Source organism: Pituophis catenifer, unplaced genomic scaffold, assembly GCF_029215685.1.
Source record: "Pituophis catenifer annectens isolate HBS135680 unplaced genomic scaffold, rPitCat1.0.hap2 SCAF_4, whole genome shotgun sequence".
Lineage (NCBI taxonomy): Eukaryota > Metazoa > Chordata > Lepidosauria > Squamata > Colubridae > Pituophis > Pituophis catenifer.
Window position 1 is genome coordinate 112,403,058 of NW_027256884.1, and position 17,740 is coordinate 112,420,797.

Here is a 17,740-nt window from a genome sequence, read left to right on the forward strand (position 1 = left end):
GCACCTTCAAGCCAACACTGACTCCTGGCAACTGCCTGGATAAGTCTCAGCAGCTTTTTAAGCAACGTGTCTGTCTGTCTGTCTATCATCCATCTCATTCTACACCATCCATCTCACTTAAGTAATTCTTTTTGGAAGTAGTTTACCATTGTCTTCTTCCTAAGACTGAGAGTGAGGGGCTGGCCCAAGTCCCTCACTTGGCTTTGTGCTTAAGGCAGGCCAAGCACTCAGTCTCCTGCTTTCTAAACACAGTATCAAATTGGCTCTCAATCTGAAGCAGCCCCAACATGAAGCAGAAAAATAAGACTTTAGCAAGGCCAACCTGAATCATTGCATTGACTTCAGAAAGTCCAGCATTCTCAAGCCAGAGGGAACAGAGACGGAATATCCACATGTCATGTTCTTCTCCACTCAATAAACACATAATGTAGTTCTCAACTGCTTTGCATAAGAAACGCTTGCGATCTTCTCCAAGGGCCCGAATTGCACATTCATCTAGTTCCAGTTCCCTCTGAACTTTCACAGTATATCTAAGCAGTACAAAATGAGAAATAAAGACTCCATCCAAAAACTCCTCTGATTAAATATTAATGATTATGCAAAAGATAATTATACAATTTTCCTGCAAGAAACTCATTGTTAAACCACTTGTTCCAAGAATATCAGGATAATATAGAGAAATTAAAGAGTTCCAAGATAAAAGAACCAGGGCCATCTTAATTTCCTTTTTATTTCAGTAGTGTTGGCTTGCAGTACTGTAGCTTTTTAAAGGAATGGACAATATCATGTAAAAACATCCTAAAAATAGGAACAAAAAATTTTGTACATAAAATTTTAAAATAGCTAAAATATCAAGATAGCTTGAGAAAATAGATTTAGCTATCACACTGGATGGCAATTTTATTACCATTATTTAAAAATTGCGCATGGATGCCATCTTACATGTTTGAAAAATATGATGGTATCCACGATCACTTATTGAAAACTTCAATCAATTTACTAACATGGCCAGCTTCAGCTATGAGACTTACCGATTAGTCTGAACTTTATGCTCCCTTAAAAGGCCAACTTCATACTTGGCTTTCTTCAGCAAAGCTTGCTTATTTTCAAACTCTGATGATTTCATACGATCTTCAATTCTTTGATACTCAGTATCCGAAAAGCGAGCCAAAGACAGAAAAGCCTTCATCTTTCCTCTCTTCAGCTCATTGCTGCTGTCATCATTGTGATCCCCAGCAATTTTAACTGCCTGGAGCAATGTGAGGAACAAATAATAGAACAATGTAAACCAAATTTAATTTTCAAATGATTTCTACAGGTTATAGGATTCACTCCAAATACCTTTTCCAAGTAGTTCTGCATAATAATAGTAGGATTTTCTAAAAAGGTTTCTGCTAACCAACTTCCACATAACCTCAGGCATTCTGTGTAAATTAATTTCAGATGCGGGTCTTTCTCAACCTTAGAATAAAAATAATGCAGATCAGATATTTTACTATGTTATTTTTTACTTTGATATTGTTTCTTCATATACTTTGCTCTTTTTATTTAATAGGACCACCTATTTCTCAAAACAAAACAAGGCATGAATTTAAAACAATGTTATTACTACCAAACCCATCAGTCAAATAAATTATACTACCTCAAACCAATTTTCATCCAATTTCTTGATCATGTCTTTTAGAATACTCAGTGCTAAGCTTTCTTCCTTTTTAGCCCAAAACACCTGAGCTTCTTCCAATTCCCATTCTGATACTCCATGTCTGGTTAGGCTGTACTGTTTAACTTCATATATTGCTCTTTCTGGAAGCTGAAAACAAACACAAAAAAACTCCTTACTTTACTTTCATTTGGGTGGCTAATACCTCCCTTAATTCTTCTGGAATCCCAGAGATAGACAGAGCCACTTATAACATTCTATTTCAGAAATATAGCTCACAATCCACCATGCACGATTTACTACCATTCTTTAAATTATAGGTAGTCCTTGACTTATGACAACAGTTAAACCCAAAATTCTAAGCAAGACAATGGTTAACTGAGTTTTGTCCCATTATATGACCTTTCTTGTCACAGTTGTTAAGTGAATCACTACAGTTGTTAAGTTAGTAACATGGTTGTTACATGAATCTGGTTTCCCCTTTGACTTTGCTTATCAGGAGATTACAGAAGATGAACTCATGATCCTGGGATATTGCAACAGTCTATTTCATGATGAAAGGATATTCACTGGGTATTACTAATGAACAAACACCAAAATAGAATATTATGGTTACTACAACTATGTATTTTAGATACAATGCCTCTTTTTTAGCATAAAGATACGTTTACAACTGAAAATGTGCTAGTGACTGTAAGGGTAAAGGTGTCCCCTGCCCAGTTGTTCTGACTCTAGGAGGTGCTGCTCATGTATGTTTCTTAACCGAGGGAGCCAGGGTTGTCCGAACACATTTCCATAGTCATGTGGCTAGTATGACTATATGCCAAGGTACACAGAACGCTGATACCTTCCCACTTAAGTGGTACCTATTTATCTATTTGCATTTGCATGCTTTCAAACTGCTAGGTGGGCAGAAGCTGGGGAAAGTAATAGGAGCTCACCCTGTCATGCAGCACTCGGGTCTTGAACCGGGGCTATTAACTTTCCAGATGACAAGCTACATTTCTATGAAGAATCCTGAACTAAAGATAAAATCCTTTATATACCCAATATTTGCATGTTAATAAAAGCATAGGCCTATATTTCAGGAAATAGTTAAGGCAGATTTTCAGTTGATTCTTACCTGTGAATTATTCGCCATTCGAGCCAATCTGGATAGTTCCACAAGATGTTTAGTGAGGATGTTTTTAATGCATTCCCTTTGGGTATTCTCCTTTTCCTTCTCCAGAAGAAGCTTGAGAATTACTGTACGCAAAGCCATAATAGGCTCTTGGAAAGCAAAGTCACTATCCTGAAGAAGTTGGGACTGCTTCTGCCACTTCAGATGCAAATTATGCAACTGGCTATTAGTTTCCGACCTGAAAGCAAAGAATAAAACTAAGAAACTTTGACTACACATTAATAAAGTGTTAGCCACAAATAGTCCTTAGTTTGAAACCTAGGAGCAAGCTGTAAATGGCAGGCGAGGAGTTAAAATCTCTATATCAGAGGTGTCAAACTCGTGACCTGCGGGCCAGATGCGTGATGCTGGCCATGCCCATCCATTTAAGCAAAGGGAGAGGGGGGAGAAATCACAATACATCACGTGACGACAACTTGACGACGCACATTTTGACATCCCTGCTCTATATTAAATTTTTACCAAGCACATGAAAAACTACCTGGACTGGGAGAAGTATTCTTTTACGGGAGTTTGTTTGAAGAATGCAATGTCAGTGAGGGAGGGTGCAAACATCACTCCTTTCCTACATGTATCATAGTATTGCACATATTCCTAAAAGGATTGGTGCTTGCAGTGCTGTTTTTATTCCAATGAAAGCAATGAGAGCCTTGGGATGCTTGAAAGTGTTGATATATTGCAATAACAATATTCCAAATAAAATATAGGTTTTTAAAAATTGTAATGTTTACATTTAGCCAGTCATACTAAACAATAATACTGTATACAAGACCCTCCATATGTTTATCATGTGGGGACTTAATATAGAAGTGTAGGAAACTAATTATACTTTTCACATTCATAATGTTTTGCTCAGAAATCTGATTTAGGCACACTTTTGTTTTGAAGTGTACATAAGAACCAAATCAAAGCTGGAATAAAGAAGTGTTTTAGTTCTTAATGTCTTAAGATTTGAGTCAAGTCACTTAGGCGTTTGGAGGTAAATCAAAGAAGGATAAGCCTCCAGGGCTTTACTAACTTGCAGTTAGTACACATTTTTTATTTTATTTTTTAAAAAAAACTAGTTTTTGTTTATCTCATTTCTACACTGCCTATCTCATCTAAGTTACTCTAATAAAGTGTCAGCTATAGAAAAAGATAGAAAGACTGTATTTATCCTTATTGGCTGGTTCCAGATTTCATTATGCTTATAGCAGACTCTCTGAAATCAATGAGACGTCTAGTTATGGTATATTACTGAGCTAAATATTTCATGTTAAGCATGACTATGTTTGAGTCCAGCCCAATGGCAAGAAAATGCTACTTAATGAGCTCATTAAATTATTCTGCAAAAAGTATAATAGACCATTTATATTTTTAAATTTTTACTTAAGCTTACAATGAAGCATCATATATATAACAGCCTTTGATTTTACACAGGAAAAGCATCAAAAATATCCACGGGACTAATATAATGCATGAAGAAATAGTAAAATACCCAGAGAAAAGTTGTCCTACATATTCCAGCTCTCCAATTGTCTGTAGCCTGCAGAGTGTAGGCAGTAATGAATATACAGACTCAAGGCTGCCTTTTAGTAGCTCTTCTACTTCTTTGATTCTACAAATAAAATAAATAATTATAATCCACCGTTTATAGGCAAACCAACTCAAAAGCCATTAAGCAGAAATTATTTCATTTAACTACAAAACAACTTTAAAAAGAACAGATATCAAGCTGCATCTTATTCAATAAAACACAAATTATAAGCGGATGTTGATGTTAGAGTTTTTTTAAGTCACAGATTACATCTTCCTAAGGATTTACTGTATGCCTTACTGCTGATTTTCCAAATGTATTATATGTCAAGATTTCCATTGTTGTATGATTCATGCTGTAAACAAAATGTTTAACTTTTAAAAATTGCTGCATATGTTTTCCAAAAGAACATGATGATGCACATCTATCTGCTAATTAAAACTGTAACACATTAGAAAATGTGACATTCACCAAATACTTTGTTAACAAATCATATACATGATTTTAAAGCTGGCTTTTTACCTGGCACACTTCAATCTTCCATAAAAGGTAGAGAAATCTCTGTCCCGTAGACACTGTAGAGCATCATACAGTGATTCATGATAGCCTCGTTGCTCTATTTCATCTCTTAAAGTAAAATCAACAGTATAGTTATTAACTTAAATTTTACAATAAGCATCTTCATAAGGCCTAAAAACTCCTATAGTGGTTAACATGATCTGCAAGGCTTCCCATATCAGAACTGACCTTTAAATCATAGACCACAGAGAGAATTTATATAGTCAAATATCGTTCTTAGGTCAGACCTCCACAGACATTTCCCAGATACAGTTTGATTAAATAAGAATCTTTACTGCAAGCAAACATAAAGTCAAGTGAAACAGTTGATTGTCCAATGCCAGTAGGAGTGTTACTACTGTATCTGTTATAGCCATGATAGTTCAGAACTACAGCCGTTTTTTCCCACCTTTTTCACAAATTAAGAAATTCTTTGCATAATGCTTGATGCTTTGAAAACAAACAATTGTTGACCATTGACAATCGTGGTCCAAAAACCACTGACTCTGTTTCTCAGATATATATCAAATATTACAAACAAATTCAGGATAACTTGTATTACTTGACTGAGGAGATCTGATCCCACTGCATATTTCTCCAAGCTGCCTGGTAACGAATCTCCTGTAATTCTATGGAGCTTTCTTCATTCTGCTGTTCCAATCCTTTTAAGTAGATGGAGAGTGTATTACATAGCCCATAATTCTGCAAAGCCTATTAATCAATGAAACTTAATGTTAATATTGTATATGTCAAGTCTGATTTATGAAAACACTTCCAATCTAGATTAGGAACAACATATATTTACTACTTGCAAGTATCTTATTTTTACCATTAATTTATATTAAGATTTATAAGATCAATATACTTAATTATTTCTTAATTGATTTCTTTTCAATGGAATAGGTCATAGAATTTACAACAACTGTTTTAGGTTAATGGAATTGCATTATAATAAAGCACTAACTTGCTTTCTTTGTGTGTACGTTTACTTATTTAAATAATTCAATACAAGCATCCATCTCACAGAAATGAGTCTAAACAGCATAAAAGGCTAAAACAAAATGCAACACATTTTATATAACAGCACTTAAAAGTACACACCCTTAGCAGTATTTAGCAACAACTCTGCATCTATATTACCTCTACCAATCCAGCCTGTCGAATTGATGGTGGAAGGCTGGTTTGAAGGTCATAAGTTACCAGAGCTTTCCCCCACATTCCTTCATGTTCATATGTTCTTATCCTGTTAAAATAACATGACACAACAACATTCATATAAGTTCTTTTTTTTTTATAATAAAGTTAATTTTCTAATATAATTAATAAATACCTGGCCAATGGCTGCAGCATTTTTCCTCCACCACAGCCGTAGAGACTATCTGGCTCTCCTATGCTTCGGTATATATCCATAAGAAGATCCTAAGGGGGGGGAGGGGGGGAATGGTATCTGACAAATAAGTCTTGAATACAGGTAGCCCTTGACTTATTACTACAATTGAGCCTAAAATTTCTCTTGCTAACTAAGACATTTGTTAAGTGAGTTTTGCCCCATTTTATGACCTTTCTTGTCACAGTTGTTAAGTGAACCACTGCAGTTGATAAGTTAGAAACCCGGTTGTTAAGTGAATCTGGCTTCCCCATTGACTTTGCTTGTCAGAAGGTCACAAAAGATGATAACATGATGTTGGGACACAGCAATGGTCATAAACATGAACCAGTTGCCAAGCATCTGAATTTTGATCACATGATCATAAGGATGCTTCAAAGGTCGTAACTGTGAAAAATGATCATAAATCACATTTTTCAGTGCCATTATAACTTTGAACTTTGGGATTACTTGGAATTAACTATTATATATCTGGGGAAGGTTGCTAATTCATGGAACTGTCATGCCATCATTAAAAGATGACAACAATTATTTGCCATCACAATGTAGTTATATGCATTACTTTTATTAAATCACATTAAAACATAACCTTTCTAAGTGACTCCAATGAGCACTTTTAAGTACATTACAATAAATTCTATACCTGCAAACTTATTCCTGTTTCTTCTTTACTCTTCTCACTTAAACAAGTAAGTGTTGAATTCTGACTTCCTTCTTCAAATGTTAGTTTTTTAGCTGCTTTGGAAGCAGACCTGCAGAAAAGGAATTCAAAACTGATGTCCAAGTGGAACTGATACTATGTCTGGGCATTCAGAAAATATAAATCGTGACTAATAATCATGCCCATTTGCTTAGATGAGGTCTGCATAGTCACCCAAAAAAGCTTGAAATGAACTGCTGTATTTAATGTATTTTACACTTCTTAGAATTTCAACAAATAAAGCAATACTATATTTCTCTTTTAATTGTGAAATCTCAGAGAAATAAAAAAAAATTGTGGAATCTATGAACTAAAACAATTGTCTTCTTGGCAAAAGCTCACTTTAACTAATTAATGATTCTGACCTTATAAGAGAAACAGCTGAGGAATCTTGGTTCAAATGAGATTCATGGTTTTCCTGATCATATTGAATGGAAGAACCAAACTGGAATATTTGACATTCTTGCTTCTTGACAGTATTTTCCATAGGCTGAAACTATCAATGATTCAAACCAATAGCACAAGAAATTAGGCTGGATTTTACCACTGGTTGGAAGGGACCTTGGAGGTCATCTAGTCCAATTCCCTGCTCCTGCAGGAGACCTGTACTAAGGATTTGAACTGCCAATCTTTCTGATCGACAAGCTCAGTTTCTTAGCCATGCAACCCTTTGGATTCAAAGAAGGAAGCAAAGCAGCTTTGGAGTATGCATGACAGCCACAAAGCACCTATTCAATTTCTTCAAGCAACTCTGTCTTTTCTCAGGATCAGGTGATTGCCTACTCAGCTTCAGTGTGATCCAGGAAAAGATTCATTTGATAAAGAACTACCAACAAGTGCTCCAAAGAAGTTTTCTCTCTTCAAATCTAAAGCATTGCACATCAGTTTAACTAGAAAAAAACAGGGTGGTTTATTCTTTTCAAGGTGAGAGATGTCTGTAAGCCACACACTTTTGTATAAGTTGTATCACAGATTTATCATAAATGTGAACAGACTGCAATTAACACTACCTTTCCTGTTGTCGGCCTATCTTGTCTGCATAGATTTCTGCATAAAGCAAAGCTGTGAAGTGAGCAGAACAAGACTGGGCTACCATGGCAACCTGCAGATAGCTTAACTCCAGCCAGAAGCTGTCATCAAAGATAGTACTGGAAGGATTCCTGGATAAAACAATTGACAAACACAATTGTCTCATTTTACTACACTCTTCCCAAATGAAGGAGGCACATATTTGAGTTACATTATTTTTGTCATGATTTGCCATACTTATAATACTTATTACTTTAAATTAAAATAATGCCGGAATAAAAAATAAATTGATTAATGTAATCTATAGAAGAAATTCAGATAGAATTTTCAATTTGTAGATTTAACAATTACCATATACTTTCTATTTTTATTTTAAAAACCCGTCTTATTTTTCTGAATAAAAGAATAAGATTAAAATACAGGCAACAAAAGAATTCAACCTACTTTTTTTGACGTCTTAAGTAGTCAACCACAGCAAGCATTGTTCTTCGAGATATTTTATCCAAATGAGCTAGAGTTTCTGAATCTATATTAAAGAACATCGTCACAGTAATTCAACTCATTAATGAATGATAGATTTACATAAATTTAAAAATAACTCCCACATTATAATATACAGAATCTGAAAACTTTTTTCCTAAGGAATGTTACTTTTAAATTTCAAAACGCTTTTGAATTTCTTTTATTCATTTTATTAAATGTATTTATTTTAAAAAGTGATATGGCTGCCCATCTTAAACCTAACTTTCTGGATGGAGAGATCTAATCAATAAGACAAAAACAATACCCCCCCCCCCAATACCTGGCACCATAGCTAAACTTTCTGATGCAGCCCACAACACACACTTCCCTATTCCTATGCCAGTGCTTGTGGGGAAAATCAGATCTTAAGTGTTTTTTGGAACATTAATGGATAGTGGCCTGCAAGATCTCAAGGGAAGGGTGTTCCACAGGGCTTTGGAGAGGGTTCTGTTGCATGTTTCTTAGGCCTCTTAAGATAGCACAATTTAAGGAAGGGGATCTGGAACATGACTACCCTATCCAATCTTGAGGGATAGGCCAATGTCTTTGGGGAGAAGCAGTCACATAAACAACCTCATCCCATAGTTCACATAATAGCATAATGTGGGTGAATCTAGGAATGCAGAATACTGGAAATGTTGTAGTTTCCGGACAGTTTTCAAGGGCAGCCCAATTTGGAGTAAGTTCTAAAGAACTCTGTCTAAACTTCAAGTATTAATAGAACAGGCATTACAACTACCAATAATGAGATCATTAACAATGTATATGAATATGTTAACAATTCCTACCCTCTGGTATAATCTCCTGCTAGAGTTGTGTGTGCCTGCCACTTTTAGGTTGTTTAAAGGTAAAGGTTTCCCCTGCCCAAAAATGTCTGACTCTAGGGGGTGGTGCTCATGTTTCCTAGCCAAGGGAGCCAGCGTTGTCGACAGACACTTCTGTGGTCATGTGACCAGCATGACTATATGCCAAGGGGGCACAGAACGCTGTTACTTTCCCACTGAAGCGGTACCTATTTATCTACTTGCATGTGCTTGCTTTCGAACTGCTAGGTTGGCAGGAGCTATTTCTTGGCTGGCATAACCACTGCTGCACCACAGAAGCAAAACATTTCACAGTTTATCTCAGTTTCTATCACAAGAGAAGCCTCAGTCTCATACCTGAATCTAAATTTGCAGGTGTAGATGATCTACTGGGTGACGAATATTTGCAACAGGTCATGAAAAACGTTTGAATTTGTGAAGATAGAAGACTGTGTCCAGATTCATTTGAGTCATGTAGTAAGATATCATGAATTAAATAAGGAAGGACAGTTTGACAGAAATCAGCATGAACCTACAAGAAATGCAAAATAAGGTTTTGAACATTAAATTATTTCCTCATATTGGCTCTTGGTCATTTTCATTTTTGAAAATTATAGTATCTAAGAAATGTGTATTTCCTTATTAAAATGAAATGAAACATTGGTATAATGGTATGTGGGAAAGAACTTGGGAGACTGGTCAAAGAGACTCAGCCAAGCGAATGGTCACGTAAGAGACAGCATAACCCACACCAGAATAGAGGGCAGGGCAAGAAGTATGGAAGACATCTTTCCTAGTTCCTTGGATTGTAAAAGAGACTGGGGGGTGGGGGGAGGATTGTATTTTCAGATTTGCAAGATTTTGGCAATGTAAAGGTAAAGGTTCCCCTCGCACATATGTGCTAGTCATTCCCGACTCTAGGGGGTGGTGCTCATCTCCGTTTCAAAGCCGAAGAGCCAGCGCTGTCTGAAGACGTCTCCATGGTCATGTGGCCGGCATGACTAAATGTCAAAGGCGCACGGAACGCTGTTACGTTCCCACTAAAGGTGGTCCCTATTTTTCTACTTGTATTTTTTGTGTGCTTTCGAATTGCTAGGTTGGCAGAAGCTGGGAAAAGTAACAAGAGCTCACCCTGTTATGCGGCACTAGGGATTCGAACCGCTGAACTGCTGACCTTTCGATCGACAAGCTCAGCCTCTTAGCCACTGAGCTACCGCGTCCCTATTAACCATTGAGCCACCGCGACTGGCAATGTAGCTTTACAATAAATTAGTATTAGCTCATCTGGTTGTGATTCCTATTTGGTTTACTCTGCAAGGCTGACATATGATAACTGAAAAAGCAGTATAGAAAGAACTATTCTAATTTCTTTAATTCAAGTGTTTATATCCTACCTCTATCAAGATAACTCTTAAAAATAATGCAAACAAAACATTTATCATAGCATGTAGTCCTGCCAATCTAATTTACCTGACACAAAGGCTTCAGCAACAGGAGGATTTCACTTGTTATCATTCCACTATCCAATAATGCACAAGTCAAGGTCTTAATCCAAATTTCATGACTTTCACTGTGAGGAATCCACAAGGTTGTACGATCGAGATTTTCTGGAGGAGTCTCTCTTCCCTTTCCAGGCACCTCCAAGAGCTAAGTATCATTATTATTTAGAAACAAATGGGAGAAAAAATTAAATTTAGTTAATGTCCCTTTAATTATTTCTCCCGTTGCCACAATATTACATATGCTACCAGTGTGAGAATACAAAATGTTGCATAAAACATTCTTTACTGTATGTGTTTGCATTTGAGCAATTTCTGAAATTTACTTTTCCAAATGGATGTTCTATTTCCTTTGTAGGATCAACAATTATAACTTGAGATTCCAATTGTCTACCTTGATAGCCATTTTATAAATAGCTTTCCCTGTACAGAAAATACTTTTTACTAGTGTCCATAATTTTTTTCTCAGATTTCAAAATTGAAACATGCTCAAATAGAAGTTGTAAACCAAGTGTCAAGAATGCTTTAATTTGGAATACTGCTCTGGAGTTGGATTTGAGGGCCCCTTTTCAATCCTATGATTCTAAAATACTCTTCATTCATTGCCCATATATTTCTCCTCTCCATCTTCATCCAATGTATGATTGCTAGCAAGAACACAAGGCAACTAGCAGCTGCTTAACTTTCTTTCTCTTATTACTGCTTGGAAGAGAGTTGAAAAAGGAGCAACAAGAAGGCAAAAATAGCCTGGAGTCAAGAATCTACCTTATAAACACTGGGCCTTGAGAAAAACACAGTGAATCCTATTCTGGATGTTGGATACAACTGGCCATCTGGTTTGCTGAAGGAGTCACAGCTTATTCTTACTGGAGGACAGAATGACTGCTGTGTCCTAAAGTTTGTATATGGAGCAGACAGTTTTCAAGTTTCAGAGGAAGAGCTGATTCCTACCTTCCTACCCTAATTAGAAAATATGGGAAAGATTGGAGCCAACTGAAAAATTGCCGCACACAGATCCTGCTTTCCCAATAGAGAAGTTTGCAATTGGATATTTAGAGACCTGTGTTGAAAATGAGTAAAATTAGCCCCATAATCTAGGTTCTCTCTAACTGAGGAAGAAAATTTAGGATTCTTCATTTAATTTTATATGGCGTAAAATACAGTACCTTTTTCTTAGATGTTCTGAAAGGATGCAAGTATTTCAGCATTGCATCTGTTTGGGTTTTGTACATTTCCGAAAATGTATGTCCTGTTTTGGTGGCTAAAATGTTTTTCACACAAACAGCAGCAGCTGATCGAACTTCAATACTGAAAGTAATGAAAGCCTTTTTTTACAATTCAACTACTACCCTCATACAAAAATACCCCCAAACCAACAATACATTCATATTGTGTTGAATATTCACTATACACTTACCATTGATCTATTAAAGAATTATTTATGAGAGTTAATATTACAAACACCCATTGAAGTTTTCTGTCTTCAAACAGATCACATGTATTGGAACTAGGTCCATTTTTACTGGGCTGCAATGCTATGGTAGAAAAATTTATAGGACCGATTTCTCCCAAACAACTTCCAACAGCCTCTGCAAATATAAACATTAACATTATTAAGGTGGCCTTTGCATACTTGAAGCCAAAGAGAAGTCAATATGCAAGGAGGACAACTTTCTGTAGAACCTGAGGGAAGAAGCTGCATAGTGCTTAGAATATATGCATGTATCATATAGTAATATAAGTGCATTTTCTTTTTATATATACCGTATTTTCCGGCATATAAGACGACTGGGCGTATAAGACAACCTCCGACTTTTCCTGTTAAAATATAGGGTTTGGGCTATACTCACCGTATAAGACTACCCCTCTTCCAACGCACACCAAATAAAAATTAAAAAACATCAACTGGCTCACCCACAATGGAAAAGCAGCTGTGCTAGACCCAAAATGGCCCCTGCAACAAGCAGGAACCTCACACAGCCACAAAAAGCCCCCAAAAAACAACTTCACACTTTACATACACACAACACAACACAACTGGCTCACCCACAATGTAAAAGCAACTGTGCTAGACCCAAAATGGCCCCTGCAACAAGCAGAAACCTCACACAGCCACAAAAAGCCCCCAAAAACAACTTTCACACTTTACACACACAAAATTCCACATACAGCTTTGTGAGATTTTGTGTATTTGTGTAGTTAGAGTGAAACACTACAGAAACACACTAAATCTCAGAAAGCTGCAAAATATTATTTTATTTTTATTTTTATATGAAAACTAAATTTAAAACTTCCTAAACTTTAAATGGCTAGGTCTAAAAAAGAACAACTAAAAAAAACCCCAATTAACTATTTTTTTAAAGATCCCAAAGGGGAAAAAAACTTACCCAATAGAACAGGAGTCTCCAACCTTGGCAACTTTAAGACTTGTAGACTTCAACTCCCAGAATTCCTCAGCCAGCTTTGTTTTGCTGGCTGAGGAATTCTGGGAGTTGAAGTCCACAACTCCTGCCTGCTTGATTGCAGGCAGGGAGTGGCTTGCTGATGGAATGGATTCAGGCAAGCGAAGCAAGGCAAGCATTGCGATTAGCAGCTAAGGTAAGCAAGCTGGAGGGGGAAAACTTTTTTCCTTTTACAGGGCTCTGGCGATCCCAGCTGAGTTGCCTGATTAGCAGGCAACTCAGCTGGGATCATCAGAGCTTGGATCGATGGCTCTGGAGATCCCAGCTGCGTTGCCTGATTAGCAGGCAAAGCTGGGATCGTCAGAGCTTGGATCGCCAGAGCCATTTAAGGCTCGTCAGGATGGTCTGCCTGGTTACAGGAGAATGACACCTGGCGTATAAGACGACCCCCGACTTTTGAGAAGATTTTCATGTGTTAAAAAGTCGTCTTATACGCCGGAAAATACAGTACTTTATTAATTAGTTTCCTGTTCAGTGAATTAAGAAACATAATAACAGAAAATCTGGGGATTTGGCAACAGCTATATTCTTAGCAAGTATTGAATGAACTTGAACTAATTGAATGTAGAATGTAGAACAAGAAAAAAAGAGAAGCAGAAGATGTAATTTTCAGAATTTAGTATATATATATTTTTGACAACAGTTTCCTGATTAGGAAGTTGAAGATGTATCCTCTATATGCATTGCAGTATATGTATATTCTATACAGATAGTCCTTGTTTAGCAACTGTTCAGAGTTACGATTATCATGAAAAAGTAACTGTGAACAATCCTCATATCTACCACCTTCACAGGTCTGTAAAACAAAGAAAAGCTGAAGTAAATCCATAAGCAGTGCTGTGGTTTCACTTAGTAACCATTTCACTTAATGACCATGTTGCTGGTCCCAACTGCAGTTGGTAAATGTGGACCATCTGGAGTCTTGATCCAGTACAGTCATTTAATATCCTTCATTTTGGAAATATTACTTAGCATTCTATAGATGGTAGGCAAACTATATGGATGCAGTGCTTTTGACAAATATAGACATGGATATTAATGGTCAGCATATGTAATCGTATGCAAACCTATACTACTCATTTTCCTTTCACAGTGTCATCATTTACTTTTTCAGTAGCTAATTTGAATCATATTTTACATTACTTTCAAATTGAACTGTACAGGCCATTGATATCTGGTGTCTGGTGCAATAGGCAGAGAAATTACAGTAGGCAGAATTAAGGATGTAAACGAGACACCCCTGCTTTGCTTATCAATAGACAACAACCTTTGTACACCAATTTTTAAAAATCCAAGAACGTATAACAGTGAGGACAATTAAACAGTGGAACAGCTTGCCCTCAGAAATTGTGGGTGCTTTATCACAGGAAGTTTTTAAGAAGGGACTGTACAGTCACTGAAATGGTATAAAATCTCCTGCTTGAGCAGGGGGTTGGACTAGAAGACCTCCAAGGTACTTTCCAGCTCTATTCTGATTGATTGATATACAGTAAGCTCCTCCAAGCTTTTGCAGCTTACTTTTTTTGCAAGTTGGAAAAACCATTATTTCCCAATTTGAGGAGATAATTAATTCCCAAAGTTTAATACTTCCGCAAATTAAGTAACTTTAAAGAAATACAAAGATACAATATCAATACAACTAAACAGTATTAAACATGTACTGCTTTGCAACTGCTTTTTTTCAGATTTCTTTAATTATGTAATGCTATAACAAGCAATGAAATTACATAAAGCAAGCTGTTAAACATTTAAACAAGTTATGACTTACCCAAGATAGCATCAGTAGAATGTACAGTTGTTTTTGCAAGTTGCAATAGATATGCCATCAGCTTTACTATAATGCAGTCCCCTGGATTTTCTAACATTTAAAAGAAATGTATATTAGAAGCATCTGTAATATCATAGGTATCAATTATATATTATATACTCAAGAGCTTTGTTTTCTGTTTTCTAAAGAGCACAGAAGCAAATGAAAAATGACAGTACATTTATTGGGAAACCTGTTAAAAATGTGCTCAGGGAATGTTGGTCCCGGCATTTTCTTCAACATCCTTTAAAAGGCAGGTAACAACCCATTCCTTACTCATTTTGAAAACATAGACTTTACTAGAGATGATTGATTTTATCTTAAAAAGGTGGATATAGTCTATTTTGCTTCAATAACATTCTATTAAAAAGCATTTGTCAGCATTCATATATGATAGTAGATTGATGAAACATTTAGAGAAGCCCCCTCCACCTCAGTAACCTACATTCAATGTCTTGCATTGACTAGAAGTATAAATTAAGTCAGTTTACATTAAAAAGCAAAGCATACAAATTTCTTTCTTTCTCTACCAGTAGTTCATATTGGCGTTTTTCCCCCTTTTCTGCTGCAAAACAGCAAAAACCATAGCAAATCATTATCACGTGACCATTGGATGCTGCAACCCAGGTATCCAAAAAGTGATTACATGACATGTGATTACATGGCAATCATAACTTTGAGAGGACATAAGGTGTTTTTTTAAAAAAACCCACTGTAAATTCGTACAGTTATTAAGTGACCAATTAAGTTGAGGACTACCAGTATCACCTAAGCAGACTTGCTTTATAAGAACAAATCCTTTACTGATAAAACAGAAATTGGGTGAATTAAAGCAGAGTTCCCCAACGTTTCTGGCTTTGCAGACTGATGGCGGAGGGGATGGTTTATGCAAGCAGCTGACAAGCATGCATGCACACAGCTTCATTTGCATAAGTCATGTGCAGACGTGCCTGCTGCTTACGCAAATGGAGCACGTGCATGCCCTCGCCTACTGCTCGAGCAAGTGAGGATGCGCATGCCAGCCATTTCCACAGCCCACTTGCAAACCCCTCAGTCCACTGCGGCTGACAGGTTGGGGACCCCTGGATTAAAGAAATGCACCCATTATAAGAAGGAAGGAAGGAAGGAAGGAGGAAAGAGAAAGATTCTTTTCCACAAATGCATTAGGAGCTACCGATATTATTTTCCAATGTTAGCTATGCTAATAATCAGTTAGGAATGTGTAACACCTACATAAGAAACAGTGTAAATGTTTGAATTACTTCTTAGATCTCTGAAAATAAAAAAGAATTAAAGGATCAAAATGTAAAGATAAATCAGAATTAGAAAATCCATACCCTGAATTTTTTTCATAAATTCCATTATTTGTTCTTTATGATCTTCTAGTTGTTTGTGCAGATCATTTAAACCTTCAAGTCTTGTTAAAAACAGTGAATCAGATATATTTATCGATAAGAAATGGTTAATTTCCTGCAAACATAAATTTGACAATGAAGATACAATTCATAGATTTAATCTTCTATAAAGAACTATTGCAAAGGATAACACTCCCCAAAATCTGAGACACAAATCTAATTTTTAATACATAATGCAACTGAAATAACTTCATAATTTAAGAGCTTTGACATAAATAACCAAACAATAAAAATATATTAGTTCAAATAGGATGAAGAGATTCCATTAGCAATATGGAACATTGCCTTGGATTCCATTTTTTAAAATCTGAAGATATTACCTCCAAAAGAGAAAATTTTCCAGTGCTGTATTTAATTTTCTGTTGAGTGGCCCGCAGTTCTTTAAAATGGGGATGATCAGGAAATGGATCTAATAATTTGATTGCTTGGTACAAATATTCATGGTTCTGATTATCTATCACTAGATACTTCAATAAACCCAAGACCTAAAAATAAAGTAGCAATACAACAAAATTACAATAATTGTAGCAACCACTTTTTCATTTTTTAAAACAGAATTAACACACAATTCAACCACAGCTATATTAGCAGTCCATATTTTATTTCTACCAAAACTAAGCTTTATGTAAATAATAGATAAGGAGACAGACAGATTTTTGTGTCTTTTTCTCTCATCACCCAGGAACCCAGGCTAAGCAAGGACATTCTTAGGACTGAACTTTTTAGGCTTCAATTCTGAATAGTTTTCTGGAATAAACATTATTAAATACTTATTTCTGAATAAAAATATCATTTCTACTAAGAGTTCTGGAACTACACAGATACTTTTTTGTATTTTTACTTCAATTTCATATTTCAGTTGATACTACATAGCAAAAAATTAGATTTTATAAAGACAAAGCTTGTTCCTCATATTATTGTGCAAAAAAAAAAAAAAAAAAAAGAATATCCAAAGATCCCCACTGTCTGTTCAGAAACAAAAGTTACAGCTGCAGTTTCTCAACAATGCAATATGATTCACAGTTTGGCAACTCATGTGGGGGCTCTCCCTTTATTTTATCCAAACAAACATTTGAGTGCAGATAAATAAAACTCCAGGTAGGAGAGGAGATGCTAGCATAATTTTTGATAATAATTAAGGCAAACACAAATTTGTAGCCCTCCAAAAATTATAAAACGTAAAATTACCAAATATGATTCCA

At 35.9% G+C, this 17,740-nt stretch overlaps 1 protein-coding gene across 1 annotated transcript in view; it reads right to left on the reverse strand.

Annotated features, from left to right (window-relative positions):
• The window catches only part of ATM (ATM serine/threonine kinase), a 64,371-nt gene that overhangs the window by 16,370 nt on the left and 30,261 nt on the right, over nt 1-17,740 (reverse strand). The window contains exons 30-49 of the mRNA XM_070942862.1: nt 16,859-17,023; nt 16,461-16,593; nt 15,085-15,174; nt 12,272-12,443; nt 12,021-12,162; nt 10,826-11,002; nt 9,713-9,887; nt 8,475-8,556; nt 8,012-8,161; nt 6,945-7,053; nt 6,245-6,333; nt 6,055-6,157; nt 5,477-5,625; nt 4,879-4,983; nt 4,318-4,437; nt 2,784-3,018; nt 1,643-1,810; nt 1,342-1,461; nt 1,032-1,249; nt 323-530 (exon numbers count right to left, since the gene is read on the reverse strand). Of these exons, the coding sequence (XP_070798963.1) occupies nt 323-530; nt 1,032-1,249; nt 1,342-1,461; nt 1,643-1,810; nt 2,784-3,018; nt 4,318-4,437; nt 4,879-4,983; nt 5,477-5,625; nt 6,055-6,157; nt 6,245-6,333; nt 6,945-7,053; nt 8,012-8,161; nt 8,475-8,556; nt 9,713-9,887; nt 10,826-11,002; nt 12,021-12,162; nt 12,272-12,443; nt 15,085-15,174; nt 16,461-16,593; nt 16,859-17,023 (2,910 nt within the window). The remainder of the gene's footprint in view (nt 1-322; nt 531-1,031; nt 1,250-1,341; nt 1,462-1,642; nt 1,811-2,783; nt 3,019-4,317; nt 4,438-4,878; nt 4,984-5,476; nt 5,626-6,054; nt 6,158-6,244; nt 6,334-6,944; nt 7,054-8,011; nt 8,162-8,474; nt 8,557-9,712; nt 9,888-10,825; nt 11,003-12,020; nt 12,163-12,271; nt 12,444-15,084; nt 15,175-16,460; nt 16,594-16,858; nt 17,024-17,740) is intronic.